At 41.8% G+C, this 17,488-nt stretch overlaps 1 protein-coding gene across 2 annotated transcripts in view; it reads left to right on the top strand.

The window, feature by feature from the left end:
* Nucleotides 1-9,789: 9,789 nt before the first annotated feature.
* Nucleotides 9,790-17,488, top strand: part of fam189a2 (family with sequence similarity 189 member A2) — a 126,732-nt gene continuing 119,033 nt past the window's right edge. Inside the window, exon 1 of one of the 2 annotated variants that reach the window (XM_043716853.1) lies at nucleotides 9,790-10,246. In XM_043716853.1, the coding sequence (XP_043572788.1) occupies nucleotides 9,932-10,246 (315 nt within the window). In that variant the 5' untranslated portion in view covers nucleotides 9,790-9,931. The remainder of the gene's footprint in view (nucleotides 10,247-17,488) is intronic. The other variant, XM_043716843.1, reaches the window with a different exon arrangement.

Raw genomic sequence — 17,488 nt, 5'->3', positions numbered from 1 at the left:
CTGCACTGATCCTCTGAACAGCATCTTGCCCAAACCCATTTCCCCACCCTAACTGTAAGCCCACATTTCCCATGACTAATCCATCTAGCCTGCACATCCCTGGACATTATGGGACAAATTGGGATAGCCAATTCACCTGACCTGCGCATATTTGGAAACTGGAGCACCTGGAGGAAACCCACGCAGACACAGTGTGTGCAAACTCCACACAGACAGTCACCTGAGGCTCGAATTGAACGTAGGTCCCTGATGTTACCATGAACTCTGTAAATGAACTCTGCTTAAGAGATGTTTCTGCCTGCCAACTTGTTCTGAAATTAAACTGAAAATACTCAAACAGGGACCTACTAGGTTTATCTCCTAGGCAGCTTGGTCATATGGTCATTTAGTGGAAGTCAACTAAGGGCCATTTTGGTCCAATTTTTTTTTTCACCTAAAGCACAAAGCGACGGACTGTTGCATTCTCAGGATATTCACAAATGCTTGCAAATGTTGGAAATGTGACCATGTAAGAAACCTGGCGGTCAGTTTATGCACGGTGATTTATTGGAATTATCACTTAAATGTTAGATGGGTCAGAATTTGAAGTTGGAAGTTTTTTTAGATATTTTTGAGTCTAATGATTGAACCATCCACTGTTCAACTGCTCAGGTTAAATTCTCATGGCAAATAAAAGTATTCTTCTCAACTTGTGCACCAGTTGATAGTCAGTTTCCTTTTGAAATACATTTATATTTGCAGGACTGTTCAATGTCAAAGTTTTACACAATCAAATTGACACCCTCCCTTGAACTATCATTCTGAAATCTACCTCCATCTCTTGCTGCACCTACTTATGGAGCAACTAAGTACCTGGTTGCTTCAGCTTCCAGGACCTGTTTCCTGTAAGGACTATATTCCCTTCTCCTGGTTTCTCCACCTCTATCATCTGTTCTGATGATGCCACCATCCACCGGAGTCCCTCAAACATCGACCTCTTTCCTCAACTGGGGATTCCCTGCCACCATGGTTAACATGATGTGGAGCTGCCAGTGTTGGATTGGGGTGGACAAAGTCAGAAGTCAACACAACACCAGGTTATAGTCCAAGAGGTTTATTTAAAATCACAAGCTTTCAGAGCACTATGTTTGTCACCTGACTAAGGAATAGTTCTCTGAAAGCTTGTGATTTCAAATAAAACTGGACTATAACCTGGCTGATGGCTGTGTCCAACCCATTTCCTGTACTTCTGCCCTCACCCCTTTTCCCTCCCACAACAGTCCCATTGGTTCTCACTTTTCACCACCAGCAATTGCATCCAAAGGATTGTGAACTAACATTTCTACCACCTCAAGCAAGATGATACCACTACCACCACCAGACAATTCCCCTCCCCTCCCTTAACAACATTTTATAGGCACTGTACCCTCCAGGACAACTTGATCAACTCCTCTGCTCCCAATACCTCCCCAGAATACCTTACCATGTGATCATAAAAGGTCTAACATTTGCCCATTTACCTCATTCCCTCCTCACTATCCAAGGCCCCAGACATTCTTTCCAGGTGAAACAGCAATTTATTGGCACGTCATTCAATCCTAGTCTACTGTATTCCCTGCTCTCATTGTGAACTCCTCTACTTTGAGGAATATCTACATTCTGTCCAGACAAATGACCCTGAGCTTCCAGTTGTCTGCTGTTTGAACCCACCACTATGTTCCGTGGCCAACATGTCTGTCTCAGATATGCTGCAGGGCTCCAGACATGGCTCAGCACAAGCTGGAAGAACTGTGTCTAATTTTTTTTTTGCTGCGAGGACTCTGGAGTCTTCAGAACTCCATACTGAGTACAATAATTTTAGAGCCTGAACATCAACCTTCCAGCTCAGCGAGGAAACCCACATCTAGAACCTCAACCTGAGCTACAAATCTTCTCAAAACTCACTACCACCTTCATATCCCTTTTCCCACGCCCACCCCGGAGACCCTCTCAATGACACAGCCTGCTTTCAGCACAGCTAGCTCATTCTCGCCTCCTTATAGTCCTTTATCAGCCATTCTTTCTCTTCTCGCTTTCTTCTCGCTTGCTTCCCCCATTCCTCTCCAAACCATCCCCATTAGGCAGCCCATCTGGATCACCGTGTTCAGACAAGTACATGACTCTAGTAAATCTAGTAAGCTTGAGTGTGGGTGAAACAGGACATTGGCAAATTGATGGAAACAACAACAGAATTTGCCAGAAAAAGCTCAGTAGGTCTGACAGCACCTGTGAAGAGAAATTGGATTTAACGTTTCCGGTCTAGTGACCCTTCCTCAGAACTGGCGAATTGATGATTCAGTTTATTTGTATTACTAATGTGTCCTTTCGTCATTTTCCGCAACACTTGGGAGGAGGCGGATTGCAGATGGAGGACTATGGTGTAAATGGTTTCAGTTCTTCTATGGTTAGAATTTATTTGGGTTATTTTCCAAATCTGTCTAATTGACACGTGTTGTTCCAACATCAGAGCTGTACTTCAAAAACTTCTCTAGAGATGCAGCTCATTCTGATACACAATTCTTCAGCACTACAGCTGCCAGGTAGTGCCTGAGTAGCCAATATTAATTACCCTTAAATAATATACAAAGTTAAAAATCTCACAACGCTAGGTTTATTTGGAGGCACTAGCTTTCTGAGCACTGCTCCTTCAGGTAGTTGGAGTATAAGATCATAAGAGACAGTTTATAGCCAAAGTTTACAGTGTGATGCAACTGAAATGATGTATTGAAAAAGACATTTCAGTTACATCACACTGTAAACTTCTGCGATAAATTCTATGCCTTATGACCTTATGCTCCACAACCACCTGATGAAGGAGCAGTGCTCCGAAAGCTTGTGCTTCCAAATAAACCTGTTGGACTATAACCTGGTGCTGCGTGATTTATAATTTTGTCCACACCAGTTCAACACCAGCACCTCCAAATCTTAAATAGTGCAGCTTACTAGGCCATTTCAGATGGTCAGTTCAGAGTCATCCACATTACTGTAGATTTGAATGGCAGATTTCTTTCTGTGAAGGATATGAGTGCATCATACCAATTTTTTAACGAGGAAAGTTAAATGTAAACTTTATGGTTTTGCTTGATTTTAGAGACTAATAACTGAAATTAAATTTCACCAGCTGCCGTGGTGAGATCTGAACACGTTGCCACAATCTTTAAATGAGTCCATTTGCTTCATTGTCATTTTCCCCCTTACTATCTCTTCTGTGGATTGAAATTACTGGATTATTTGAAAGCAAAGCTTTTTGCTTTCTCATACATTAGCAGGTTATAATAGCAACCATTGTTTTATATCACATTTATCTAACCGGATTAGCCAATGCTATTTTGGTCATTACACTATTAGACATTAGTAATCATTTGACTGTGTTTTGAACTTGAGGAATTCAGTCTCTAACAAAAGTATAAGCTCAAATGTGATTTATTTTCTCTCCACAGTTATGATGCCCTTAGTTGAATTTGTCTTCAATATTCTGAAAGTGTGCATTTCTAAGATGTATCAGTAATGTACAGCCAGGTGGAATATTCTTTTTAGTATCTGGTGGTTTGAGCAGTTGTTTGTCAAAACTTACTTGTAATAGAGAGTGAACAACTTTAAACACAGAGCTTTACTGATTTTGAAAAGAGAAGTTATACAGGGCTTGGTAGGGTGGAGGAGCTACTGATTATATTTCTGTTGTAGCTTCTGCTTTGTAAACCTCAATGTTAAGCTGAAAAGATTTTTTCCTTCTGTTATACTTTATTTAGATTGTTGAATGTTGAACAAAATTTCCAATTCATCTCACCAGTTTTTGCTTCACATTTAGCAACTGGAATAATTACATTTTCTTACAGACAGCAGGACAACAGAATACTTTTCCACATTCTAGAATCATAGAATCCCTACTGTGTGGAAGCAGGCCATTCGGGTCATCGAAGCCATACTGACTGTCCAAAAAACATTCTACCCCCACCCTATCCCTGTAATCCTGCATTTGCCACAGCTAATCCACCTAACCTACACATCCCTAGACAGTATGGGCAATTTTAGCATGACCAATCCACCTAACCTGTGCATTTTTGGACTGTGGGAGGAAAGCCATGCAGACATGGGGAAAACGTGCAAATTCCACAAAGGCAGTCGCCAGAGGGTGGAATCAAACCTGGGTCACTGGTGCTGCAAGGCAGCAGTGCTAACCACTGAGCCACCATGCTGCCCCTAAGCAGAGTTTATTTCAAATTCAGCATGCTGGCATATTAAGTGTATAAACCTCTTGTTACCTGAAGGACATCTAATGGTGAGTTCAAACTCTAGATTCACCAACTGAAAAGAGGAGGAAAGAGAGGGAGTATTTTAGATAGAAGGCTCCATAGTTAAATACTGAGTTCAGAATAGTTTTGACTCAAGATGGCTACACAAAGTCACCTGAGGGTGGAATCGAACCCAGTTCCATGATGCTGTGAGGTAGCAGTGCTAGCCACTAAGTCATCATGCCACCCCAAACTTCTACTTGATTTCTTTTCTTGAGGAAACATAAGCAAATAAATACAATTTTGAAAGCCCACATTTTAGGAAAATGAAGAGGATGGAAGATGAGGAAGGAAATAAATTACAGTTCAGGGAACCTCTGGACTTTCCACACATACTTGCAGAGTGTATGAGGTGGATGAAGCATGAAAGGTGAGGTGAAGGACTGGAGACAGGAGTAGATTGGATTCTTCATGGAAGCAGTGGTGGAAGAATAGAAAATACTGGAAAGAATTAGGTCTGGATCAAGATGAAAGGCAAGTAGGAAAATCAGAAGGATGTCTTTGAAGATCACAATCTCACACTTACTGCCAGTGAGAGAACAGCCACCTTAATCCCTTCTCTGTCACGTCATTATCAACATTTCTCAACTGAATGTTCAGGTTGAAATTGGTATGAGACAGATAAAAAAACAAATAGAACTGGATATTGCTGAAAAAAAAGGAAAAATGTTACTGAAGCTTTTTGACTTGGGCTCACCAGGACTAATGCAAGAATGGCAAATTTCAAACTATTGTAATTTATAGTATAAATAAGAATTGGGATAAGGAATGGGGGGGGAAAAGTGAAGAAGCAGCAACATGGAGACAACTGGTAAGTTCCGATGTCAAAGGAATCATTGGGGACCAATCTTGGAGCCTCAATATTCGTTCAAATTTCAGCTTAGTTCCTAATGGGTAACTGCACACAGGCCAAAAGTTACATTTATTTGGCCTTAAAGGATTGGAGTTTGATGAAAATAATTTGAGCAGAACAGCTGCAGCTTTACATGAAATTGTAAATGTTCTTATTCTGTAACTGTCTAGGTGTTGAATTAATGTACATTTCCTTGTTCAGATCCTGTACTCTATGTCCCTATCCTTTAATTTATTTGTTTTGAACAGCCAGTTGCTTGCCCTGTTCATTCAAAGTCCCGATGTTTGATTTTCCCTGCTGCTACATTCTCAGATTGTACCTTCAGCAAGTGCCCATACTAAATATTTACAGTATTAAGCTGTGTACAAGGTTCAAGCCTAACAAATCGTAGCCATTATTAGGTGCTCTGCTACAGTAAAGACCGGGTAATTATATATTTACTTAGCAAGTAGATTCTGCTACCACACACAGTGGTTGCAGTAAGTAGCATAGATGCATTTAAGGGGAAGCTGGAGGAATATAAAAACATGCTAATTGTGTGAGATGAAATAAGGTGGGAGGAGGCTCATGTGGAGCATAAACATTGTTCAGTTGAGCAAACAGCTTTTTTCTGTGCGATGACATTCTCTGTAATTAATCTTCATTTTAGCACTTTATGCCTTCTGTACTTCTGCTATGTCTTTCTATCTAGAAAGATCACACAACACCAGGTTATAGTCCAACAGGTTTAATTGGAAGCACCCTAGCTGTCGGAGCGACGCTCCTTCATCAGGTGATGGAGCTCACTCCGAAAGCTAGTGTGCTTCCAATTAAACCTGTTGGACTATAACCTGATGTGTGATTTTTAACTTTGTACACCCCAGTCCAACACCGGCATCTCCAAATCATATCTAGAAAGATTCTGTAATTAATTTCTAGTCTTGACTTTTCCAACACACTCCTGGCTGGTCTCACATTTCACACCCTTTATAACCCCCTGCTCATCCAGTCACACTTGAAGTCCTGTTCACTTCTCACCTATATTGGCTCCCACAACAAGTGGCACCTTGATTTTAAAAATCACATTCTCTTATTCAAATCTCTCCAGTGCCTTAACTATGCCAATCTCTGTGGCTGTCTCCATCCCTACAAATCTCTGGAGTTCTTTGAACTCTCTCAGTTCTGACTTTTTGAAATTGCCCCCTGGTTTATTTTTGCCACCAGTGCCTGTTGTAGCATCAGTTGGCCTGCAAGCTCTGGAAAGCCCTCTGTCTCTGCTCTTTAAACTCCACTTTGACCAAAGTTTTCCCAATTATCTGTGGTATATAAGACCATAAGAAATAGGAACAAGAGAAGGCCATTCGGCCCCTTCAAGCCTGCTGTGCCAGTCAATAGGATCATGGCTGATCCAACATTTCTCACATCCAATTTCCTGCATCCACCCTCCCCAAACCCCATTACTCTTGTTCCCCTCCTGATCAGGGATGTATCTATCTCAGCCATAAACACACAACACAACTCTGGAACTCCTTGCCAGAGAGCTGTGGGGACAAAGACTCAACCCTTGGAAGAAATTCCCCCTCACACAAACTAACAACAGAGAAGCATGGATTAAAAATAACTTATCTGACCAACACTTAACAGACACTGAGGATTAAAGTACAATTTCCGTGATGCGGACAAGAAAGATTTCTTAGCAGCATTAGAAACAACACTGAAAGACAACAAACTCACAGAAGAAACCTAGCAAACCATCAGACAGAGAGTCACACCAACATTAAGCAGGAAAAAGGAAGGAAACACGCTCAATACACAAGAAAGGAAAGCACTAGAAGGACTCAAAAAAAAGGTAAAAACATTGTTATCCCACCTGCAGACAAAGGATGCTTCACAATCATTTTAAATCAAACAGTCTACACCGAGAAAGCGAATGCACTGCTTGCAGATACTGACACTTGCCAACAGGTAGCGATAGACTTGACCCCATAACTAGAGAACAAAACCACATTCTGGATCAGTGGTGCTGGAAGAGCACAGCAATTCAGGCAGCATCCGAGGACAGGCAAAATCGACGTTTCGGGCAAAAGCCCTTCATCAGGATTCCTGATGAAGGGCTTTTGCCCGAAACGTTGATTTTGCCTGTCCTCGGATGCTGCCTGAATTGCTGTGCTCTTCCAGCACCACTGATCCAGAATGTGGTTTCCAGCATCTGCAGTCATTGTTTTAACCAAATCACATCCCTACTCAAAAAACTTCAGAAATCTGGACAAATAAACAAGACAAACTTCTAGAAAATGAAACCAGACAGATCCAACACACCATGATTCTATGGATTACCCAAAATTCACAAACCAGGAGCCCCTGTCAGACCCACAGACTCGCTATCTGGAACACCAATGTACAGATTTGCCAAGGAGCTACACCAAATACTAAAACACATAGTAGAAGAACCACACCACTCCATTCACTCCACCCAAGAATTCCTGAACACCAAAGACACCAAGATAGAAGAGGATGAAATAATAGTTTCCTTCGATATTACAGCCCTGTTCATATCCATCAACATCAAACTGGCCAAGGAAACCCTGACTACATTATCAGATACTTCATCAGCAAAGACAACATCATCAATCTAGTGGACCTATTCCTTACCACTCACTTCACTTTAAATAACAAAACTAACGGAACACCCATGGGATCTCTGATATCAGGATTCTTAGCAGAGGTAGTAATGCAGAGATTTGAACAAACAACTTTGCCAACCATCCAACCCAAGCTTTGCCTCCACTACATGGATGAAACCTTTGTTATCACTAAACAAAACAAATTAGAAGAAATCTTAAAAACCATCAATAATATCTTTTCAGGCATAAAATTCACAAAAGAGGAGGAAAACACTACAAACTGCCATTCCTAGATGTTGCAGTAGAGCGAACAGCCAATGGGGAACTTCAAACCAGCGTCTATAGGAAAACAACATATACGGACCAAATACTGAACTACAGAAGCAATCATCCCAACACCCAAAACAAAGCTGCATTAAAACATTATTTCAACGAACCACTATATACTGCAGCACAGAAGAACTATGAAGAGCAGAAGAAAACCCATCTATACAGAGTATTCAAAAAGAACACAATCCACAGATTTCTCAGCAACAAACCCTAACAAGCAGACACAATGCATCCTGAAACTCTACCCTCTCTCCCTACGTCTAAGTCATCTTGGAAATGACTGCCAGACTACTCAGACCTCTTGGCAGCATGGTAGCCCAGAAACTCAACAACATACTAAAAGAGCAGCTAGTGAATTTAAAAGACCCTATACAGACAACAAGCAAAACAAATGTCATTTACAAAATACCGTGCAAGAACTGCAACAAACACGACATTGGGCAAACAGGCAGAAAACGAGCCATCAGGATACATTAACATCAACTAGACACAAAAAGACATGACCCACTATCACGAGTATCCTTACATACACCTGAGGAAGGACACCACTTTCACTGGGACAGCACATCCATCTTAGGACAAGCCAAACTGAAACACACATGAGAATTCCGAGAAGCATGGCATTCCAACCGGAACTCTATCAACATACACACCGAGTTAGACCCCATCTACCACTTTCTGGGAAAAAGAAGAGAAATGACATCAGCAACACAAGGAAACCTAAACACAGAAATAGAAAGCAGGACATAACACCAGCGCTTCACTAGAAGCTCACTGATGTTACCTAGTCTGGTGACGAAACGTCAGAAAACTAACCTTCCAGCTCAGCAAGCAAACTTACATCCATTCCCCTCATCTCAGCCTTAAATTGGTGTCTCTATTCTGAGACTATGCACTCTGGCCTGGGACTCCCACATGAGGGGAAACACCCTCTCAGCATTTACAAGCCCTTTAAGAGTCTAAAATGTTTCAATGAGATTCCCTCTCATTCTTCTAAACTCCCCTGGAGTACAGTCCCAGCATGTTTTGTCTTCTGTGAATCCCTTTGTAGTTGGTACTTTGATGGTACTCTGTGAGGTCCCTTCGATGTTTCATGTTAATGGTACTGCAGATGAAGAAGTTATTCTTTTACACCCAACAAAGCACTCTGTCCTCCCACCCTTCAATCAGGGGTGTAGTCAAAACAAGATACCTTGTTTGACCTCCATTTCTGAAACCCGTTCAAAAGAAATTTCATGCCAATAATATTGACGTGCTCGGTATTTTCCACTCATGTTGATTTTGTTTTCCCCATCGGTATGGCTGTAAAGCGACTGGGACTACTAATTCATGATGAACGAGGAAGGTGCTGCAGCCCGCAATAAAAAATAAATAGGAGGATTTTTAAAAAAAAGTATTTAGCTAGGTCAAACTCAATTTTTTTTAAAGTCTTAAAAATTAGGTTTCCTATTTTCTTTTTTTAAATGCACTGCTTGTGGCTGCCTCGGAGGGTCAAAGTCTCCTTTGAAAGTGACTGGCTTGTGTGTGTGTGCCAGATCTGGTAATGCAATCCCAAACTCGCCTGGAGTTATTTTAAAACTACTCAACTCAGCCACTTTGGAAAACAAGGGGAGGGTTAAAAAAAAAGTTGGAAAAGTGGGACGTACCGCGACTTGGGAGAGCGATGCATTTCCTAAAAGGCAGTTCCTTGCAAATGGCTTTTGAGTGATTTGGGGGACTGAAGGGGCTTCCCAAAGAAAACGCTGTGATTTTCTCTGTTAGGGGTGTGACTGTGGGTTACTAAGCCCCACAGTCAACCTTTTCTGTCTGTCTTTCTCTCTCTGTTCTCTTGCCGGATGTCACTGCCCGTGGTCTTGCCCACTTCTTGCTGCCCAGTGCAAGCTACCACACCAAGCGGGGAGCCACCGCTTCGGAACCGGGCTCGGTGTGTGTCATGGCCGGGGGCTCTGCACTCCAGCAGCAATAACAGCAACAATACCAGCCCGGCACGCCAGCCACTGCACTGCCCGCTCTACGGCCGCTCCCTCTTCGCTCTGGGACTGCTCCAGATCGCTCTGGGTTTCTCCATCGTGTCTCTCAGTTTCGGGGCTCTGTCCCTCACCGAGTCCCCCAACGTCAGGAACTCTTGTCCCTTCTGGGCCGGCTCCTCGGTGAGTTTAGCAACGAAAACTTTCTCCATAAGTTTGACACTGAATTAACTCTCGACTGTGCTCCGGCAGTGCCCAGATTGTCGTACTCGGACTGTTGCATTTACCAATTCGGTTGTGTTTTTTTTGGTCCAGTTGGAAGAGCGTCAGGCTTGCATTTATATAGCGCCTTTCGCGACCTCAGACCATCTCAAAGTTTCTTTTGAAGTGTGGTAATGCAAAACAGCCAATTTGAACCCTGTTCCAACAAACACCAATGTGATAACGACCAGTTATTTCTATTTTTATGATGGTAACATCAATAGACTTTTTAAAAATAAAGATGGGCCGAATGGGCTGGTTTTGTAAATTCTGTGCAACCATTGGTCCCTTTTGCCCTCCGGCCTTCTTCCTCAGTGTCTTTGACTCATTCTCTTCTAATTTTGAATTTGACGACACAGAACGAGGCTATTTGGCCCTTTGTCTCTGTGCTGGATCTTCAAAGGTGTTATCCAATTAGGCTCATTCTCATTGTTCTTCCCCAACAGCCCTGCAAATTGCCATGTCGTTTATTCTATTCTGCCTCTCTTCCTTTGGTTTTAAACAATATTCTATACAGATATTATCCTCACCTAGCAATTTACATTTACACGTGCAAATTAAAGTTGTGCAGTTTTAATTAAATCCTGATGTATCTTTCTGAAGTTGCTGCTCTTTAACTAACATTTTGGCGGTGTTACTTAAAGTATTCAGCTGTAAAATCCGTGATGGATACCTTTTTTAAACAGACAAGGTTAATGAGCAGTTTCAACATTTTAAATTTTAAAGTCACATATTTAAGTTGTGAAATATTGGATAGTATTGTGGGCAACTTATGCTTCTGATATCATAGAGGACAGTGCGTGTGATATTTGCAACATTGTCAAAGAATAAAGAATAGCAGGAACTTACGTGGGATGATAACAGAATTTCTGGAAGTGCATGGCACATTGCTCAGCATCTAAAAGAATGAGCTGTGCCTCACTAGGTAGCACTTCTGCCTCTGAGTCAGAAAGTTGTTCCTTTGAGCTGCACTCTATAAACCATTTTAAAATACCAGACTGACACTTGGACTACAGTGCTAAGGGAGGGCTGTACTGTCAGCTCTGCTGTTTGGCCATCCCAGGTGGACCTGAAATCTTCTGGGACTAATTTGACGATCTGGAGAGCTTTCCTTAGTACCCTGACAATTACAGTATCCTTAAGATACACAGATTAATTGATAACTACCACACTGCCTGTGGGAGTTTCCACTTCAGTGGCTATGGGACTGTTTTGAGTTGTCTCAAGGTTGTGAAAGATGCACAATAAATGCTGGTGTTTTTTCTCCATGAAGAGGAGGTATGTGTCAGTGTTAGACTGGAGTGGACACAGGGATGACTTTCGGAGCGCTGCTCCTTCATCAGAGGCTGTTGAGGGTGGGTCACTTAAAGCCTTCAAGACTCAGATGGACAGATTTTAATTAGTGAGGAATCAAGAGTTATGAGGAAAAGGCAGGAAAGTGGAGTTGAGAATGATCAGATCATGATCTCATTGAATGGCAGAGCAAAGTCAATGGGTCAAATGGCTGACCTCTGCTCCTATGTCTTATGATTATACAGTTTGTATAACTTTCCATGTGTCAATTATAATTGATTACAATTTTAAAAGACTTACCTGGACAATTTAGCCAAGCCCATTGTGGCTCCAGACTAGTTACCAGTTTGACTGGTTTGCCCTGCACACCAAGTAAACCTGGAGCCCAGCTAACACGGCTTGACCCAAAATCTTGTAAATCCAGAATCCAGTGTGGTTTTGGACACAAGGATACTGGATTTGAGATATTGTACTTGTTGTAATCATTCCTTGTGGTAACAAGATCCTCGTTCTCACTGCTGTTTGGTTAAAGAGATTTCTCCTGAATTCCCTCAGCATCCATAATGTTTTTGCCTCTTCCGTATTGTATTACCTACCTTATATTGATGGCTGCTACTTATGCTCTTCACTACAAGAGAAAACCCTGTCTTTGTATCCACTTTTCAAATTCTTAGATAATTTAAAGACTTCTATTAGGCCATGTTTCAGCTGTCTTTTCTTTTACCCTAGAGAACTCAACTTTTCTAGCCTTTCTTGATGTGTATAGCCATGGATTTCTGGTATTATTCTTTGTAAGTTTTATCTGCACCCTCTCTAGTTCCTCTATGTTATTTTAAGAAACAAATTTCATTTAAATATCACCTATAATAGCAGAAAAAAGCAACCTGAGACACTTCATACAAATGAACACTATGCCCATAGTTGTTGTGGTTAATGCACAGAAAGGGGCTCTTTGATCCATGCCAGCTTTGTATGGAGCAGTCCGGCCAATCCCATTTCTCCCGCTCAGTCCCCTGTGCCAATGCAAGCTTTTTTTTCTTCCAAGTGCCAATCCATTTTTCTTTTGAAATCACTTATTGCCTCTAATGCCAGCTTCATGAGCAAAGAGGTCTAGGTCATTACAACTTGTTGTGTAAAAATGTTCTTCCTCATAGTTCTCCACCCCTCCCCCATTCCATGGCAGTTCTTCCCCAAAACTTTCCCTCTGTGTCCGTAAGTGCTGGAATAGTCTTGTACACCTCTGTCAAACCTCTCCTCAATCTCCTTGCATTCATGAAGAACCCAAAGCTCCTCATTCCAAGAAGCATTCTGGTAAATCTCATCTGCATCCTCTTGAGGATTCACGTCATTCCTAATGTGTGGACAATCAGATTCCCATGCACTACTCTGATCAGAGCTTTATAAAGATCCAAATTAACTTCCCTGAGTAACTACCCAGTACCCTTTCTAATAAAATCCAAGATCACATGTTCTTTATTAATTATTCCCTCAATATATCTGCTGCCTTCTCGAATCTATGCACAAGAACCCCCCTCCCCCAGGTGCCCCTGCCCCTGAACACTTTAAAACTGTGCCAGTCAATATTGTCTCTCACTGTTACTGTTGTCAAAATGGATGACCTCACATTTGTGTGTATTAAATTCCATCTGTCATTCATCGGCCCATTTGTCAACCCCACTGATGACCAGTTGGATTTGATTAACGTTATTCTCAACGACTTGCCACACCTCCAAGCTTGAGATGATCATCAGCACGTTTTGAAAGTTTACTCTGTTATCGCTGGATATTGAAATATAATTTGAAGTCTCTATTCTGAGTACTTAAGAACAGTATCACAGCTAAATGTCATGAATTGTTTGGTAATTGTGTAACTTATTTAATTATGTAATCACCTTTGTGGTATAGTTCTTTCTGCTGTAATGACATGTTGTTTTAAATTGGGATTGTTGAACTTTTGGGACATTGTTTTTCCTGATCTACCTATTTTTAATAATATGGATTTTCTGGGACAAGCCTTCTCTGTAGCAGCTCATGCTGTGTTTTCAGTTTACAAAAACTTTAAAACATATGCAATTAGGGAGCGGACTGCTTGCACCAACGACAACTTGCATTTAGGACTGTAATGTTAACTTTAAACTTTAATTCTTTATTTTTCGACTTATACTAAGAACAATGGTATGCTTTACTTTTAACTTTGTTTCTCTATGTTATTACTTCTACCTAAGTTTTGTACTTCGGTACCTTCATAACTAAGATGCTCCCTATGTGGCGACGTTGTACACTTTTCTCTGTGCTCCTGTACTTGAGTACATGTGACAATAAAGCTTAAATCAAATATAATATAGTTAAATGTTATAGAGCAAATCACATGAAACTTACCAGGCAAAATTTGACACTCAGCTGGTTTAAGAGATATTATAACAAGCCTAGGGAGATACGGTGGCTCAGTGGTTAGCACTGCTGCCTCACAGAACCAGGGTCCCAGGTTCGATTCCAGGCTTGGGCGACTGACTGTGTGGAGTTTGCACATTCTATCCGTATCTGCGTGGGTTTCCTCTGGATGCTCTGGTTTCCTCCCACAGTCCAAAGATGTGCAGGTCAGGTGAATTGGTCATGTTAAATTGCCCATAGTGTTAGGTGCATTAGTCAGAGGGGTCTGGGTGGTTGGAGGGTTGGTGTGGACTTGTTGGGCCGAAGGGCCTGTTTCCACACTTGTAGGGAATCTAATCTAATCAATTGGAAGGATATGCTGAAAGAAAGAGATGAAGTAAGAAAATGGGGATATCATGTGGAGTCTAAGCACTTGCTTGGACCAGTGGGTCTGAAAGGCCTGTGTTTTTCCTGGTCTGTTAACTTCAAAGCAGATACATATTCTAAAATAGTTAATAGTCCTGTGGAGAGAGTCAGGCATTTGTTTTAACCTGAGCCAGCATCTGACATGCTCGTGACAATCAATAGGCGTGTGGGTTGTTTTGTGCATTTTCCAGTAGTACCTCAAAAGTTGGTACTCCTTTGGGAGGTAATATTATATGTAATTAGCATTGTGGACAGGAGTTTTACAATTTGTCCTGTGTAGGAATGTCAGAATTTTTGATTTGTTTTTTGCTTTCTACTTGCATTCGCGGGCAGAAAAATGTACAAGGTAAGGCTGGAATAATTTGCAGATGAAGGGTTAGGATTTTAGAGTCATAGAGGATGTACAGCACGGAAACAGACCCTTTGGTCCAACTCATCCATGCCGACCAGTTATCCCAAACCAATCTAGTCCCGCCTGCCAGCACCTGGCCCATATCCTTCCAAATCCTTCCCATTTTGGATAATATGTGGACATTATCAAGACTATTGAGAGGATGAAGAATTTTCCATGTGAAAGAGTGGGCTGGTCATGGTGATCAGGGTAAGGCGGTAAGGAATTGAGGCTCAGAGCAGAGTATACATATGTGTTTAGTCATGTAGCGAATTCAATGGAGAGATCTGCTTTTTGTGTCAGTGAGTGAATGTAATTGGCTTCTTGCGTGAGAATGTCTACCCTAGGCACTTTTGTTGTATAGACCTTATGGGAGTGCTGAGAAACAGTAGTATGTCTGGTTGACTGACTGGTTCACATGATATAACTTGCCACTGCATGAGATTGGTATGTATTTCTTTAGCATAAGATACCTGAAGGTTCTCAATGTACACCTGTGCTTTAGGCAAGGGCGGAACAGAAGATTTCTCTTCAGGTATAGGGAACTACAACAGATCTGAGTTATTTTCAGAAAGTTTATTTCGCTACAAACCATCGATCTCAAACCGCGTATATGGTTACTCATTTCTTCTGAACCATCAGTAATTCCCAGATGAAACTGAACATTTGCACACCCCTCCTAATTTTTGGGACAATCCTTGGATGCTGCCTGACCTGCTGTGCTTTTCCAACACTACTGTAATTTAAACTCTGGGTTCCAGCATCTGCAGTCCTCACTTTTGCCATATTCAACAAGTTGTCCCAGCACAACATTTGAGCAAGTTGTGCTTGGTTATACGTCTTTCAGATTCAGCAATGTATCTTCCATTACTATACATGAAGAGCAACAATTTGCATTTATGTAGTGCTTTTAACACCATAAAGCATCTTAAAATAGTTGGGATTAAACCATGTGATCAGGTTTTAGGTGACCAAAAGCCTGTCCAAAAACACAGGTTTTAGGGAGTGTCTGAAAGAAGGAGAGAAGGGGACAATGCATAACTATTTGCATTTTGCTTCCCCCATCAGTACTCTAGCATCCCTGAGGAAGCAAATGGTCTTACCAGTTGACTGAATACCAAGAGAATATTCAAGGACTCTGACAAAGCTGCCAATCCTTCCCAGAACTACAACTCTTAGCATTGAGCAACCCTCTGGTTTTATGGTAATAAGGCACGCTCTCTGAATCTTACACTGTAATATTGAGGTGCACTTGGCTGCCAAACAAAACCTCTTCGAATATTCCGCCACCCAATACTCCGTTGACATTGCATCCAAGAGAAACAGGTCACTATTGTATCAAAGGGTTGACAAAGGCTAAACACAGCTGGGACATCTATCTCTGACATGGCGTTACTGATGCAGCCACGTCTGTCTTGAATCCTGTTCTATGACATCGTTTGGTTTGATGGTTTCTGTATTGCATTTGTGTTCAGGCTCCAAGTGCCAGCTGGGAGCAGCAAGTTCCACCAATGTTGCCTCATTCAGTCACCTATATGCTTGACTGCATCAGCCTCCTCCACTGGCTAGGATTATTCACCAGACAGTAATGGTAAACAGCTCCTAGAGTGGGTCTATCTCATCCTGATACGTGAGCCCAAACAATGACCAATGGTTAAATGGAGTTAGCATAGAACTGAAGAAAGCATTAAGGGCCCTGAAATGTGGGAAAGCAGCAGAATATGACATTACAACAAAACTCCTGAAACAACTTGGCTCCCATGTTTAGCCTGGCTGACCCAGTTCTACAGTCACACTGACTCAGACTCACTCCCGATGAAGAGCTCATGTTGGAAATATCGACTCTCCTGCTCCTCGGATGCTGCCTGACCGACTGTGCTTTTGCAGCATCATATTTTTCGACTCACTCCCGAAGATGTTGTATACGGCAAAAATCACTGCCGTTTCCAAAATTCTGAAACTGTTTCATGCTTGGCAGTCAACTGTTGACTAATTCCACTTTTGTCTGTGTGTTATAGTATCTTTGACCCACTTATCCTGCAACCCATATCCCCATTAGTTGAGACTATCCTTAATGTCGAACAGCTGGATTCTGTAAGGAGTGCATCACATTCTAGCACTGAGCACCTACATCAAAGATTGTTTCCGAAAGAACCTGAAGATAGCATAGTGCCCACAGGGCCTGCAGCCATCTATGAAACTCTGACGCATTGCCCTGCTCCTGAAGCTGTCCGGACTGCACGAAAGCCATGGTTGGGAAATGTAGAGTCTGCTCACAATTATCCTGCTGCAAAAACAAGAAATGGCATAACTTAAGGGTTCAGGCCTCTGCTGTCATTCTTGTAATGACAGTGATATCCAACCTCTTGACAAAAGCTTAGGCCAATGAGTACCTATCTGAGCTGTGTCGCAATGGTGTGAAATAATCTGTGGATATTCCAAGCTTCCTACTTCACTAAACTGATGTGCATTCCGTACTGAGCAAGCAGATTTGGAAATGTTACCAGACTGGGATGAGATTTTTCTTTATCTCAGTTCTATATGCTTGATCTCTCATCCTGAGACTGTGATCCTTTAGTTTAAACTTTACAATCAGGGGAAACAGAGTCTCAACTGAGCGAGGTAGTAAGCTATTCTTTCTTCTGTCAAACCCTCCAAGAATGTTATATGTTGTAACAACCGGT

The sequence above is a fragment of the Chiloscyllium plagiosum genome, chromosome 2 (genome assembly GCF_004010195.1).
Source record: "Chiloscyllium plagiosum isolate BGI_BamShark_2017 chromosome 2, ASM401019v2, whole genome shotgun sequence".
Taxonomy (NCBI): domain Eukaryota; kingdom Metazoa; phylum Chordata; class Chondrichthyes; order Orectolobiformes; family Hemiscylliidae; genus Chiloscyllium; species Chiloscyllium plagiosum.
This window is presented reverse-complemented; position numbering and strand designations above follow the sequence as displayed.